Source organism: Xiphias gladius, chromosome 16, assembly GCF_016859285.1.
Source record: "Xiphias gladius isolate SHS-SW01 ecotype Sanya breed wild chromosome 16, ASM1685928v1, whole genome shotgun sequence".
Classification (NCBI taxonomy): domain Eukaryota; kingdom Metazoa; phylum Chordata; class Actinopteri; order Istiophoriformes; family Xiphiidae; genus Xiphias; species Xiphias gladius.
Genome location: NC_053415.1, coordinates 12,496,826 through 12,510,280, shown reverse-complemented (window position 1 = coordinate 12,510,280; position 13,455 = coordinate 12,496,826). Strand labels below are relative to the sequence as shown.

General features: G+C 39.3%; 2 protein-coding genes across 3 annotated transcripts in view; one reads left to right on the top strand and one right to left on the bottom strand.

Moving 5' to 3' along the window:
* Positions 1–5,582, bottom strand: part of LOC120801160 (protein FAM126B-like) — a 43,554-nt gene extending 37,972 nt beyond the window's left edge. For both annotated transcript variants that reach the window (XM_040147748.1, XM_040147752.1), the window contains exon 1: positions 5,421–5,582. The gene's annotated coding sequence lies outside the window, so the exon portion shown is untranslated. The remainder of the gene's footprint in view (positions 1–5,420) is intronic.
* Positions 5,583–6,563: 981 nt separating this feature from the next.
* Positions 6,564–13,270, top strand: LOC120801162 (CASP8 and FADD-like apoptosis regulator). The gene is made up of 10 exons (XM_040147753.1): positions 6,564–6,934; positions 7,100–7,400; positions 7,499–7,604; positions 7,754–7,889; positions 8,614–8,663; positions 8,752–8,821; positions 9,044–9,090; positions 9,190–9,268; positions 10,274–10,778; positions 10,893–13,270. Exons 2-10 carry the CDS (start codon positions 7,105–7,107, stop codon positions 11,020–11,022), a joined length of 1,419 nt encoding a protein of 472 aa, XP_040003687.1. The 5' UTR covers positions 6,564–6,934; positions 7,100–7,104; the 3' UTR covers positions 11,023–13,270.
* Positions 13,271–13,455: the final 185 nt, after the last annotated feature.

Below are 13,455 nucleotides of genomic sequence, written 5' to 3'. Positions count from 1 at the left end.
TGTTCCCAAACAATGCTCAGAACACAGCATTAGCAACTGGGCCTCAATAAATGTAAGGGAACATGTTTTGTTAACAGGAGCCTCACTCTCCAGTGAACATTTCTCACAGCTTGCTCCAGCCAAACCCTCCACTTTCCTTCCCTGTATTTTCTACCATATCACAACAACAAATATCTGGCAATAAGTTAAAGACTCCTGTAATCAACAAGGCTTTGACATCTGTTCAACTTAAGACAAGCGCTGAGTCGTGACCAGCTAGCTGAGCAGGAGAGCAGAGAGCTGACTGACGGGAAGGTAAAGCAGAGAACAGGGGCTGTGAAAGGATGATGAGCTAATATCTTGACTTTAACACACTGACCATTCTGCTATATTAATGATACAGAGCTTATGTTTCCCTCCAAACATACATACACTCTCACGCCCAGTTCAAGTCCAGGTGCCTTTCAGTCTAATGTAAACTGTGTTGAGGTCAACAGCAGGATGTGTCATTTCCTTCTGTGTGTTACAGTTGCAGCGTGTCATATGAGCCTATCTTGTCAAACTTCTCAACGCAGCTGAGTTTTTATAGGGAACAGTCTTAAATAACAACATAACTGGTATTAGACTTTAAAAGCATACTTTATGTGGTGCAAACAGAAAGATGACTATTAATTCTTTGTAGAAGTTATTGTTTAAAAAAAAAAAAAAAAAAAAAAAGATCACTGTGTGAACCTACATATATTTCTGTTCAACTATCATAGCCATCTAGACCTCTGGGCCTACTAGTACAAAACAGTGGGGTTGGTCATTTATTAAGCAAAAATGTCAAACATTTGCAGGCTTCAGCCTCTCAAGTGAGGATTTGCTGCTTGAATACTTTGGGTTTTTGTACTTGTGATCAGAAATATGGCTGGAACATATATCAAATGAATTGAATTCATCTGATTTTCTGTTTTTGCACCATGTACTAAATGTCTACATTGTGAATATGGATTTATTAAAAGATGCACAAAAAGATTACTTTTAGTCAGAAAGTATTGTTGATGATAGCTGGCAAAATCAGCGAGACTGTTGTGACTCCAGGTGGCTTTCCGGCTCTGACTATCTCAAAACAAAAATTTATCTCTATGTCGCATTTGAATAAGGACACTGATTTGAGCTCTTGATTTTTGTTTGTCGACTAAGTATTATCAGGTTGTGAGAGGTGAACCCACTGGAGACGACTGAAAAGTGTGCACATTGTACCTTATTCAGTCTCTCCCTGCCTGATGGGTAACTAATTCTAGCTAGCTGTCTGCAGATATCACATTAATGTCTTCTCAAGAAACAGTAAGAGAAGAAGATGAATTAGTGGGAAAAGTTTTTTTCTTAATCCCTGCTGACACTGATTATTACACTGCTATACCTAGTTAAAGCATCTACTGATTGTCTGTAGCTGTATATATTTTTAAATATACGTAATTATGAGACTGTGCATCATGATATGTTCATTTCTGTAGTATGTATAATATCAATTTAATTACTTTCAACAAAAGAAAAATGATAGCCTCAAGTATATATTTATGGCTTTCTTTCTTATCTCCGTTTATTATCAAAAATGTATTGGACAGGTTTAAATTTGGCTTAAATACCTGCAATAAGTTGTCTACTCACTTTGTCCAGTGCAGAAAGGAGGATTAAAGGTTAACTACTTGATCTGCCAACACAGCACTGTATCAATAGTGGAGGGTGGCAAACAGAGCACTCTCTGAAATGAAGTGAAGGAGGTGAAAGTCTGTGGCACACTGAAATCAACCAGTCATACTCTACAGCAGAACAAAGACAAAGCATTTCACCACTTCCATGGGAACAAGCCATTTCCCCGTAGGGATAATACAGTTAATCTAACCTAATCAAAACATTCACACACATCCAGCAAACCAACACTCTGATGATGGCAGCAGAGTTCAGCAGCAAAGGCCAATTCCCAAATATGATCTGAGATTGTTTTCAAAGCTAACATTGCAAGCACATGTAATCGACATGTGAAATGTCAACCACTGTCAAACCAAAACAACAAAAAAAAAAGTTTGAATTATGAATTTGATAAATAACTGGTATAGTAATGCACTGTGATAGGCCCTCCACTGTTACTGATACGCTGGCCTTTTACTAAATAGAAATAATGGACTTAATTATTTGTTTTGTTTTTTTAAACTTCAGTGGTCTGTCAGTTCTGCCTTATACCAATTTAAATTTGTGTTACATTTGAATAATATGATATGATAGTGCACATGCATATGTTGCTGTATGTTTTTTAAAGGCTAACGCCATGCAGTTTGTTACACACTTATACACACTTTTCTAAAATTCTGAGTGTAGTACAATTGGCTGCTACTTTTTCTAAACAGGTATCCTATAACTTAAATAACACACCTAGAGCTTTTTTTTTTTTTTTTTCTCATTTTCCAGGCAAACAACACCAAACATTTGCTGGTTCCATCTTCTCAAATCTGAGGTTGTGATACATGTCTTCATCATATGTGATGTAAACTGATTATATTTGGGTTTTGTACATTTGGTCGTACCAAACACGCAATTTGAATACATCACTTTTGGAAGTGGGGAGTTATTTCACTATTTCCTATTTTATAGACAAATCGATTAATTGAGAAAACAATCTGTAGATTAAACAATAAAGAACATAGCTGCCACCCTAAACAAGACTATAGTTATGAAACCTCATCTACCCTCCTGCCTCGCATTGCATGTTGCAGAATTTCCTGTATTTGAATACCATCTTCAGCTTGGGAAACATAACATGTGATTCCCAAACCTTTTTGCAATCAGTTTTGAAAGCACTGATTCATTTACAAACAAGAGAGTACACGCATCATGCTGCTCCACCTCTTTGGAGCCCCCAGAGGAACAGTATGAACTCTTGTTTGGCTGACAAAGAGACAAGGCACTCAGCGTGTGGGGGGTAGAGAGACGTACTGTACATCATGGAGACTGCCAACACACAGAAAGACGTCATACCTGGCAGTGCAGTGAGTCAGCAGCACCACAGCTCTCTCTACATGCCAACCACATATCCAGCTGACTCTCAAGACTGTCTGCACGCAACAGGACTAAAATGACTCCACTTGTGGTGGCTTTTAAGTACATCAAGAAACCAATTTGGATGCTGGATGATAACAAAGCAAAATACCATAATCAGTTTCAGAGATGCTGTGTGTCCAAACCCTCCTGGCAGAATTTTGAGGTTTCTCATTTGGTTGACCTGGAGGGGACAACAACAAACATGGCAATTCGGATTTTTCTATTGGAAGAAGAGGAAGGGGAGGGGGCTGGCTGCTTGTGTGATCCTCTGGCTCTGTGGGAGCGAGTACAGTGGAAAATAGTCCCTACTGCTAATCCATGGCAGGCTAATTAAAGCTTTGATCCCCTTGGCTTGTGCATCACCATAGGTGGGAGGGAGGCAACAAACTCTCGGGCTCAATACAGTTATGGTTAGATTTGTTTTGGTTTAAAGCTGCCTTACTAAGCTCACAGCTGCTGCAGATGTGTGACCAACTAATGACAATATTGTACCTTATTAGTTGGCTCAGATACTGGCACAAAGCTTACAAGAGTTAACCTCTGCTTCTAGTGAAACCCCTTTAAAACCATTAGGCAAAGCTAAAGAGTTGTTTTTGTTTTTTTTCCGCCCATACTTCCTTAACTACATTATACTGCTTGAAAAGCGATTACACCAACTCAACAAAATAACCTGATAGATTTCAGGGCCTTCTACTCATCAAAGAAGTTGGGCTGGATAAGCTATCGTTTCTTACACAATTGAAGAAACTCAACTCCTTTAGACAGAGGCATAGATTAAGTGGGTAAATGGAGTTTCTGTCTAAAATAGACCACAGCTCTGATGATAGCTTAGTCCCAAAACACACAGTGGCAGAGATAGAGCAAGGGAGGAGGAGAGGGGAGGAATGACGATTGAGGATGAGCAGCAGATGGCATGGAATTATCTGGATCTTCAGCACTACATCTTTGACCATGACGCCAGTATACGAGGGGTGGTTTACTTATCATGACCAATATCAATCCACACAGCATTCTTTTAATTTACTGATGTCAGTTTTATAAACTGCAGAATATCTTTGGATTTTTAGACTATTGGTCAGACAAAACAAGACAACTGAAGATGCCATGTTGGGCTTTTGGGAAATGTGATTGTGAGAATTTGGAATTTTTGCCTTCAGCCAAACGGTGCAGGTATAGGCACTTTGCTTGAACAGCTACCCAGATGTAATGTTTCTCGGTGAAAAGCTTAAGCAACACCGGGCTCCTGACTGGATGCTTCTAAGCTGACCATGCATCCTTCTTTACTGAGACAACTGAGAGCTGGATTAACAGAGTATAGCACAAGTTATATGTTCGTAAGTAACACAACTTGGCCACTGACACATGCACATACTTATATGCATGCCCATACATATGTGGTGGTTATTTAAATCACTATGGTACAGCTGCAAACGTACAGACATGATGGTGTGATAACTACTTACTAACCAGCTAGAAAAACAAAACCAAACATACAAGCCACTGACTGGCCACCCAGGCTAGCTGACAATATAGCAAAGGCTATTCAGAAACATCAGCTCATCTGCTGTACATGACACACATTTACTCTACAGCAACTCCTTATACAAAACTAATGTTACTTTACAGAATTAGAACCAATCCTTAAACTTTACTTTGTACTACATGAACATTAGTTTTGCTTTTGGCACAAAAAAAGTTATATATCAAGCCTGCAAGGGTACAAAATTTAAACTTCCGCTCTTAATTTTCAAAATAAAACAATTTTTAAACAAACAAGCTGCAGCGTTTTTGGTGTTCAACTATAAAGTGTCACAGTGCAAATACTGTCTATGTTGGATATGGACGAAATGTGTAGATGTTGAGGTTGAGTGACATCAACACTGCTGTTTTATCTTAAACACGGAAACTAGCTAACGTGTTATGTGGATGTTTCTACGCAGCCCTGTTAGCCAGTTAGTTAACCGTTAGCTAACGTCTGTAAAAATACTGCCACGAAAGCTGAACCTGGACGTCAACGTTAGCTACCTTAGCTCGGCTTGCATGCCGTTTGCGTGTCTGCTCTAGTCAGCAGCTGGTGGACATCCTCATCCTCCTCATTTTTCACCAGTCGTGACTAGGCCGAAACGACTGACTACTGGCTGCTTGGCTTCATCGAAGCCGAAGCATCAACTGTGTGGTCCCCTGTGTTAAGACACTTGTGTCGGCACTGGCCAGCCCGCTAATGCTGAAGCCTCCTCGCCGCGGGTTTACATCCACATCAACACAACAGTGCTGATGATGTTCCAACTCACCAGCCCTTGACTGCGACCACCTGGAAAATCCTGAATGTTTTGCCAGCTGCCAGGTAAAGATATACTCACCCAGACCGAAGCCGGTGATGGCAATGTCACCCGGTGACTATTTCGGGGAAGCAGGGGTGGCGTTTGTCCAGAGCGGTCGCCCAGGTCGAGTCTCTTTCCTCCTAATGCTCACTCTTTTAGCGAGCGGCACCTCCGTACGTTCGCTCCACACTGCAATGGTGCTGCTGAACCACAGCGCGACGCGATTGGCCAGGCTGAGCGGAACTCAGTGTGATTTGGTAAGCAAAGCGCATCAGAGACCTGCAGGGGTCTCTGAGCGGTGATACCTTCAGGACTACCGGAAAACTCAGAATCATGGCGTGAGCGCACCGGTACGTTAACCTACAGCTACCCATGCTAGTAAAGAAAGCTCATCAAATCCACTTTCCCTGTGCATGTGTACGATGCGTCAGTTCACAGCAGTATACTATCCTGAAGCAAGTCAGATTCATTAGAAAATATGAAAAAAGGGCCAATTGTATGATAAATTAACGCAGTCTAGCATTACCTGAGGCAAAATAGTCATCTTTTATTTTCATATAGCCTGTTGTTATGTTGTCTTGGTGTTGAAAAGATATAGAACAAAAAGTAGACCTAACATTACCTTATGATGCTACAATATTTGCACAGTGAATAACTCATATTTCCCCCTCTCCCATGTAGCCGCCAAACATAATTTGATGACAGAGCGCATTTTGATTGGTTAATAAAGACTAAAACGAATGTCAAACATGAACCCAGTTTACTCCAGTGTGTTTAAATATGATTCATTTTCATGTTAATAATTCCTGTTGCATTTTATATTTTGTTCATGGGCTAATGATTTTCAATGTTGATCAATCTGTCGATTATTTTCTTCATGAAACAGTGCAAAATGTAATGAGCAATTAAAGTTGCTCAGAGCCCAAAGTGATGTCTTCAGTTTGCTTTTTTTGACCGACCAACAGTAAGAAACCCAAAGGGACTCAATTTACCTTAATACGATAAAAGAAAAGCAGCACATCCTCACATTTAAGACGCTGAAGCCAGACTTTTATTTATTTATTTAGGCTTTTTTTTTTGTTTGAAAAAAATACCTGAAACGATTAATCCATTCTCAAAATGGAAGGGGCTCGTTGTAAATAATGCCTTTATTTATTGTTTAAATGCATCAAGTCGGCAGTTGCAAGTGTTAATAAGTAGTCCTCACGGAGTTTGATCCAGATCACGTACTGCCACGGATTGTATCTTTAAGTTCTTCGTGCTAATAGCGCCTGCCGCCCTTTTGCTTTCGCTTTCGCTTAAGTTTTTTCGCAGCCCGTTGTTTTATAAAACTAAGAGGAGTTCGGATACTGCCACGCGCTCGCGCCACAAAGAAGAGTCCTGCTTGACGACTTCTTCTCCGGAACCTCGGCGGGCAGGGGAAAAGGGCTTGTTTCAGTCTACATGAAAGAGCTACTTCCCCAAAAGCCTTTTTTTTTTTTTAGTCGTGCGTCATCCGAGTCTGCTTTCTTCCCACTTCGGGCCGACTCTCCGTCGCTTTACAACGCTCTACGGTAAGTTGTTTCTGTAATTCTGTCACCGACTACAAACGTCGTGTTTTCATGCTGGTTTAAGGGTACGGTCCCGATGGGCAAATTGCTAGCTTCGTCGACCATCAAATGGCGGGTCTCCATTGCCGTGAAACACTGTCACCTTCCGTGTCGCTCCTCTCCCACCAGAGGCCATGGCGCTCGCCGACCAACATGAGCTTCAGGCAATTAATCATGTAGCGGAGGCTCTCAGCAGCAATGAGCGCAGGAGCCTCCTCTACCTGTGTGAAAGCTCGGACGCGGACGACAGCATGGCTTTTGCGAAGGAGACGCTGAAATCCAAAGTGATGTGCCAGGAGAGGGGCTACCTGTTTCTGGGAGAGCTCTTGATACAGTTGAGACGTTTCGACATCCTGAGGAAGGTGTGTGGAACCAGCAGAGATGAGTTGGAGAGGGCGCTTAAATACCGGAAGGTTCTGCCAAGATTCAGGTAAGATGTGTTTTATGATCTCTAATGCGTCATAATCGTTTTAACAATCCAAGTTCACACACTGGTCCTTTGAGTAACCGTGGTTTCCTTTTTTGCAGAGTATTGGTGGTTAATGTAAGTGAGGATATGGCCTATGAAGATCTGAACAGTTTGAAATTCTTGTTAAGCAGCACTTTACCTCGTGAAACGATGGAAAAAGCAAAGGTGAAAGGAATGAATGTTCTCACGTACTGAATTCCTGTTCGTGCGTGCGTGGGAGGGGAGTTTTTTTTTTTTTTTTTTGCATACCGGAACATTTTTAACTTCCACTCTGAAGAAAAAAAAACAACTGACCCCTCTCTCCTCTCTGACAGAATTTCCTGGATCTGATCATTGAACTTGAGAAAGTGGATTTAGTTTCACCTGAAAGAGTGGACTTAGTAGAGGAATGTTTCATAAACATTGGCAGGGTTGACCTGGCCAAAAAAGTGGCTGCTTTCAAGATGTCAGGTGAGACTGTTTTTTATGTACAACTTTTAACACTTTGAGCTGTAACATTTATCCTGAACGTACAGTGCATGTGACGTGTGAAATGTTTAAATACGTGAAATGCCGAAAACAGTAACTGAAACTGAATGAAGTCATATTTTTTTTTTGTGTCACACCACTGAAGTGGTCAATGATGCGTAGTAATACCACATATCCACACGTAGACTTCTGGCAGTTTCAATTTCCAAAGAAACACATCATCGCTGCATCAATACCTCAGTCTGCTCATACAAACTGCCCGGTTTTCTTCACAAGGTTCCCAGCCCATGTCTCCTGTCACAGCTGTTTGCTCTGAGCAAATTGGTTTAATCCCAGAAAATACTCCCATTGCGTTATTTTGGACCCGTGCATATCCCTTATAAGCTTTAAAGCCCCATACCCCAGCAGCGTAGCCCAATGAAGGGCTGACACAGGCTTGATATAGATTAGTGTAAGTTGAGAAACCAACATCTGTACATTTATTTAGATGTTGAAAAAAAAAAATACAGTAGTGTAATTTAGAATACAATGCCACAATGGCAAAGGAAACACAGGATTAGGTATTGACCAAGTAACGTGACATGTACAGTACAAAACTTAATTTATTTTTGATAAATAAGAGTAGAAAAGTAATTACAAAGTACTGTTAATTATACCTCATTTAATCATATTTACTTAAATTTCTGTCTGTGTACACCTTTTACAGTTGCCACCCCTGAACAGCATCCATCTCAACAGCAAAGATGGAGAGCCCCTGTGAGTATGGAACTGTGCAAAAGTTAACATTTATTATTCTTCTCCTCTCTCACAAAACTAATACTTCTGAAAAACAACTTCTCTTTAGGTCCCACCCCCCACTCCTAATAGTTCCCATTCTCTACAGCGAAGAAGACGAGGACAGTCCCTCCATATCGGTAAGACGGGCCTCATCCTAGCAAATTATAGCAATTTCACAGATATGTATTCCCCAGAGACAGTCAGTCAAAACAGCCCTTTAAACCAGTGGAACGCGTACTGACAAACATAATTTCACATGGGGCTTACCAGAGCTACCCAGTAAAAACAGATGGAAAACACCTGGTCACTCAATGTATTTCACTTTGATATTCATATTACCGTATAATCTTTGTCATCAGCCACAGAGAACATATCAGTGCCAGTACACACAGAGCAGAACTGTCAGGTAAGGTTTGCACTCATTATTGGAGCTTGTATTTTTCAGGTTGTTTAATTAGAAAAAGTGTATTTATGAAAATGTTTTGCTTGCTCCTTTGCATTTCAGCTTCCCCTCGATACGTACAAATTTAACAGTAATCCCAGAGGAATTTGTGTTATCATAGACTGCGTGGGTAATGACGGAGGTGAGATACTAAACACTTTGTACCTACAGTCTAGTGGTGGAAGAAGTATTCAGAGTAGAAGTACCAGTACCACAATGTGAAAATACTCCATTAAAAGTCCTGCATTTAAAATCCTACTTTAGTAAAAGTACAAAAGAATCATCAGTAAAAGGCACTTAATTAAAAATGGGCCTTGACTGGCATATTATTATATCTGATGTTATTAGATTGTTAATACTAATGCCTCAATGTGTAAGCCACATTTTACTGTTGTAGCTGGTTGAGGTGGAAACTACCTAGCTTCAACTACTTTTATATAGTTAGGTACTTTAGTCTAGTGGTTTTCAACCTAGGGGCCAGTCCCCTCCAAAGGGTTACAAGATAAATCTGAGAGGTTGTGAGATGATTCATGGGAAAAGACCGAATAAAAAACAAAGTTTTGCCACCAAAATGAATTGTTTGAATAATAGATAAATCTACTTAATTTGGCCTCACACAGTTATTTAAATGTAACCATGAGAGAAGTTTAGAGGGGAATTGTCTTTTTGGTAGAACTAACAACTCACAGACATCTGAAACATGGCAAAGGGCCCAAACTAGACACTGATTTTTTTGTAAGAGGTAGTGCCAAAAATGTTGGCAACCACTTGTTCAATCTTTAATGTTGCATTGTATTTTATAAGCATCTCAACTGTACTGTACTGAACTATAGCCATCAAAGAAATGTAGTTTAGTAACGGGTACAATATTCCCTCTGAAATGAAACAGAAGTTCCAAGTGGCAGAAAATGGAAATACTCAAGTAAGGTACAAGTCAAAATTGCACCTAGTACTATAGTATATGTATTTAGTAGCATGTACGACTGAAATATAATGTTTGATTGAATTATAGCTGAAATAATTAGTAAATTAAGCGACTAGTCCATCAATAGAAAATTAATCTACAATTACTTTGATAGTTAATTCATTGATAATTGTTTTATTGGTAAAACTTAAAATCTGGTTTAATCTTTCCTTACTCCCTCAGACATGTTGGAACAAACATTTAAGGCTCTTCACTTCAATGTGGCCCTCTACAAGTGGCTGAGTGTGGATGAAAGTCTCTCAGTTCTCAGAGGGATATTCAAACAGAGACAGAACCTCAAAGGTGATGGCTTTGTCTGTTGCATCATTAGCCGTGGTATGGCAAATCACCTCCTGGGTACAGACACGTACAGCCTAGGTCTACATCTGGACAGAGTCAGACGTCTTTTCACCGCTGATGCATGCCCCATGATGGCCAGCAAGCCCAAACTGTTCTTCATCCAGAGCTACAGTGTCCCTGAGTTCCAGCCCTGTGCCAGGATGAACAATCGGGATGAGGATCTGGAGACAGACGGGTGTGATGGGCTGTCCAGATATGATTACATCCCTACTGATGCAGATGTGTTCTGGAGTCACTGCTCGACGGATGAATGTCAGCTAGAGCAAGGACATCATCGCTCCATTTACTTGAAGGCTCTGACAGATGCCTTACTCAAAGGCCAAAAGAGGTACATGCAAACGCTCAACAGCAAATTCAGCTTTTGTTTGGCACCGGGCAGTTTCCATATAAGCTATAGATTATAGCTGCTATACTAACAGTTGTCTTGTTTGTGTTCTGACAGGAAAACTAACCTTGTTGATATTCATACCGAGGTGAATGGGGCCATCTTTGAACATAACAGGAGGAATCCTGGAGTAAGCTACCACATTGATCTGAAACATACTCTGAGGAAAGATCTTTACTTACAATAGATGATTTTGTATAATCACGTTGACTGAACCCTCAATAACGTAAGATACATTACCAACATGATATACTCCCTGCCTTACTAGAAGCTTTTTTTTTTACTGTGTATACAGAGACACCTACTGGTTGTATTTATTCAAAACAAATACTTTTACACATGACAGGAAAACTTATTTAACTGGTTGTTTTAATGTGTATTTATTTAATATTTGAAAAATATTCAATGTTTTTAGTACATATATATATGAATAATTTCCCAATGGACAAATGTACTCACAGGACAAAAGACTAATGATGACAATAAGACGCCCTACACTCAACCCCGACCCCCATTACCAAATGTCAATTCACGCCAGACAAAAAAACATTTGAGTTATATAAAGCACAATAACGACTCAGTATACTTAAATCCTACACAACATACTGACACATAATCACAGCAAGTCTTTTGTAACATTTTCTTTGAGGCATTAATGTGAATTGCTTTTTCTTGCCTTCTATAGTGCAGCTAAACAAGATACGCAGACATACAAAGTTGAATGGTTCTACACTCAACCTGCACAGAAATGTGAAAATAATTTCTATCTATCTGTCTATCTATATATCTATGTCTGTCTGTCTGTTATATTGCATTTGTACTTTTATTATTTGTATGTGATTTATTAATTTTCAAGGTTTTGCCTTGTTATGTAAAGTAAATTCTGTATTGTAACTTGTTTTGTAATAAGTGCCATATGAATTAAAGTACTCTAATATTATCATATATGAGATGTTAGTTTTGAAATTCTGAACACAGTCTAGGCACTAATAAATTAATTTCTTTTTTAGGCTGAGAAAATGATCTATTTAAGAAAGATAAGCTATCTTTCGATATTACAAAAAACTCAACAATATATTCGGTGCTATTTGTAGCTCAGTTAATCCAAAAACAATGGAATGTATGCATGCATTTATTACCTTCAATATGTATGATAACCCTTCTGTTTGACCAGGCTTTGTCTCTTTCCCTTTAAATATTTCTATCAAATACTGATAATTATATTTGCTACATTACAATAAAGTTAAAGCAAAACAATTTAAATATAATGACCAATTTGTTGATGTGGATCACGATGTCCAGTGTCCGCAGCATTGCGTTCAGGAGGCAGGGCCACATCTGACAACAGGGCGCTGACCCCTCACAGCCCGGGGTCATGACTTTGACAGGATCTGTTCCCACTGATAAGTCCATGTTAGTTTTCAGGTGGGGTATCAACCCAGACCCCAGCCAAACTACTGCTGACAGTGATGAACGATATCTGTCCTGCGTACCCACCAACCCATGTCATGCAACCATTTTTGAGTTCAAATTTCAAACATTTGAAGACCTAATCATTATGTTGATTGAATATTTACATGCAAGTTTGTTGCATTTAATAGCAACTTTACGTATAATTCTAATAATTTATTTCACATCAAGCACTTTGACATTGTCACTTTAAAATATGTAAATAATTTGGTAATGTGTCTAGTTTGAGTTCCTTTTAAAGTAAAATTGTATGTCAAGCACTTTGAGAATGCCTCAGTATGAATTGTGCGATAATCTTGCCTTGCTTTACGCTGACCTTATACACTCATATACAGTGATTACACTTCAGCTGACATTGTCTTTCGGTTGATGCGTTGGAACCGGCACTTATTTCTGTCAGGACCTCCACTTCAACTGACACTTACAACTCATTTTATCACCTACACTTGGTCTGACATTTCAACCTCTGTCAGCACGTGAATTTAAACTTAATTCTCAACTCCTTTCAGTCCTTTGATTTCAGTTGATATTAATATTACATTTCAGCTTCATTCAGTAATCACACTTAGATTTACACTTCAGTAGGGCTGAAACAATTAGTCGATTAATTGACAGAAAAAAAAATTGCAGCTATTTTGATAATTGATGGAGTGAAAATAATTAAACATTTACTAGTTCCACCCTCTCAAATGGGAGAATTTTATGCATTTCTTTGTCACACATCATGGTAAACTGAATATGTTTGGGTTTTTAGACCGTTGGTCAGACATTTACCTGGTCACTTTGGTCTCTACGATGGGCACCCCCCCTATTTTTGACATTTAATAGAATAACGAATAACTAATCAGCAGATTAACTGACAATGACAATAACCGTTAGTCGCAGCCTTACACTTCAACTTCGCTCAGTGCTCACACTTAAACTGAAACTTCAACTCCTTTCAGCACCTCTTTTTTAACCGCTATTTCAACTTCTTCCAGTATTCCTCTTGTAACTATTTCAAATGTTTCAAATTAAAAATTTCATTTCATTTAACGTCTTCAAAAAAAAAATGGCCTTTGTCTGATTTTTTTTTTTTTTTTAAAGACAGGAGCTTTACAGGGAGTTTTGGATACGATCTGGTACACTACCTGGCCACGCTGCTTTTGGA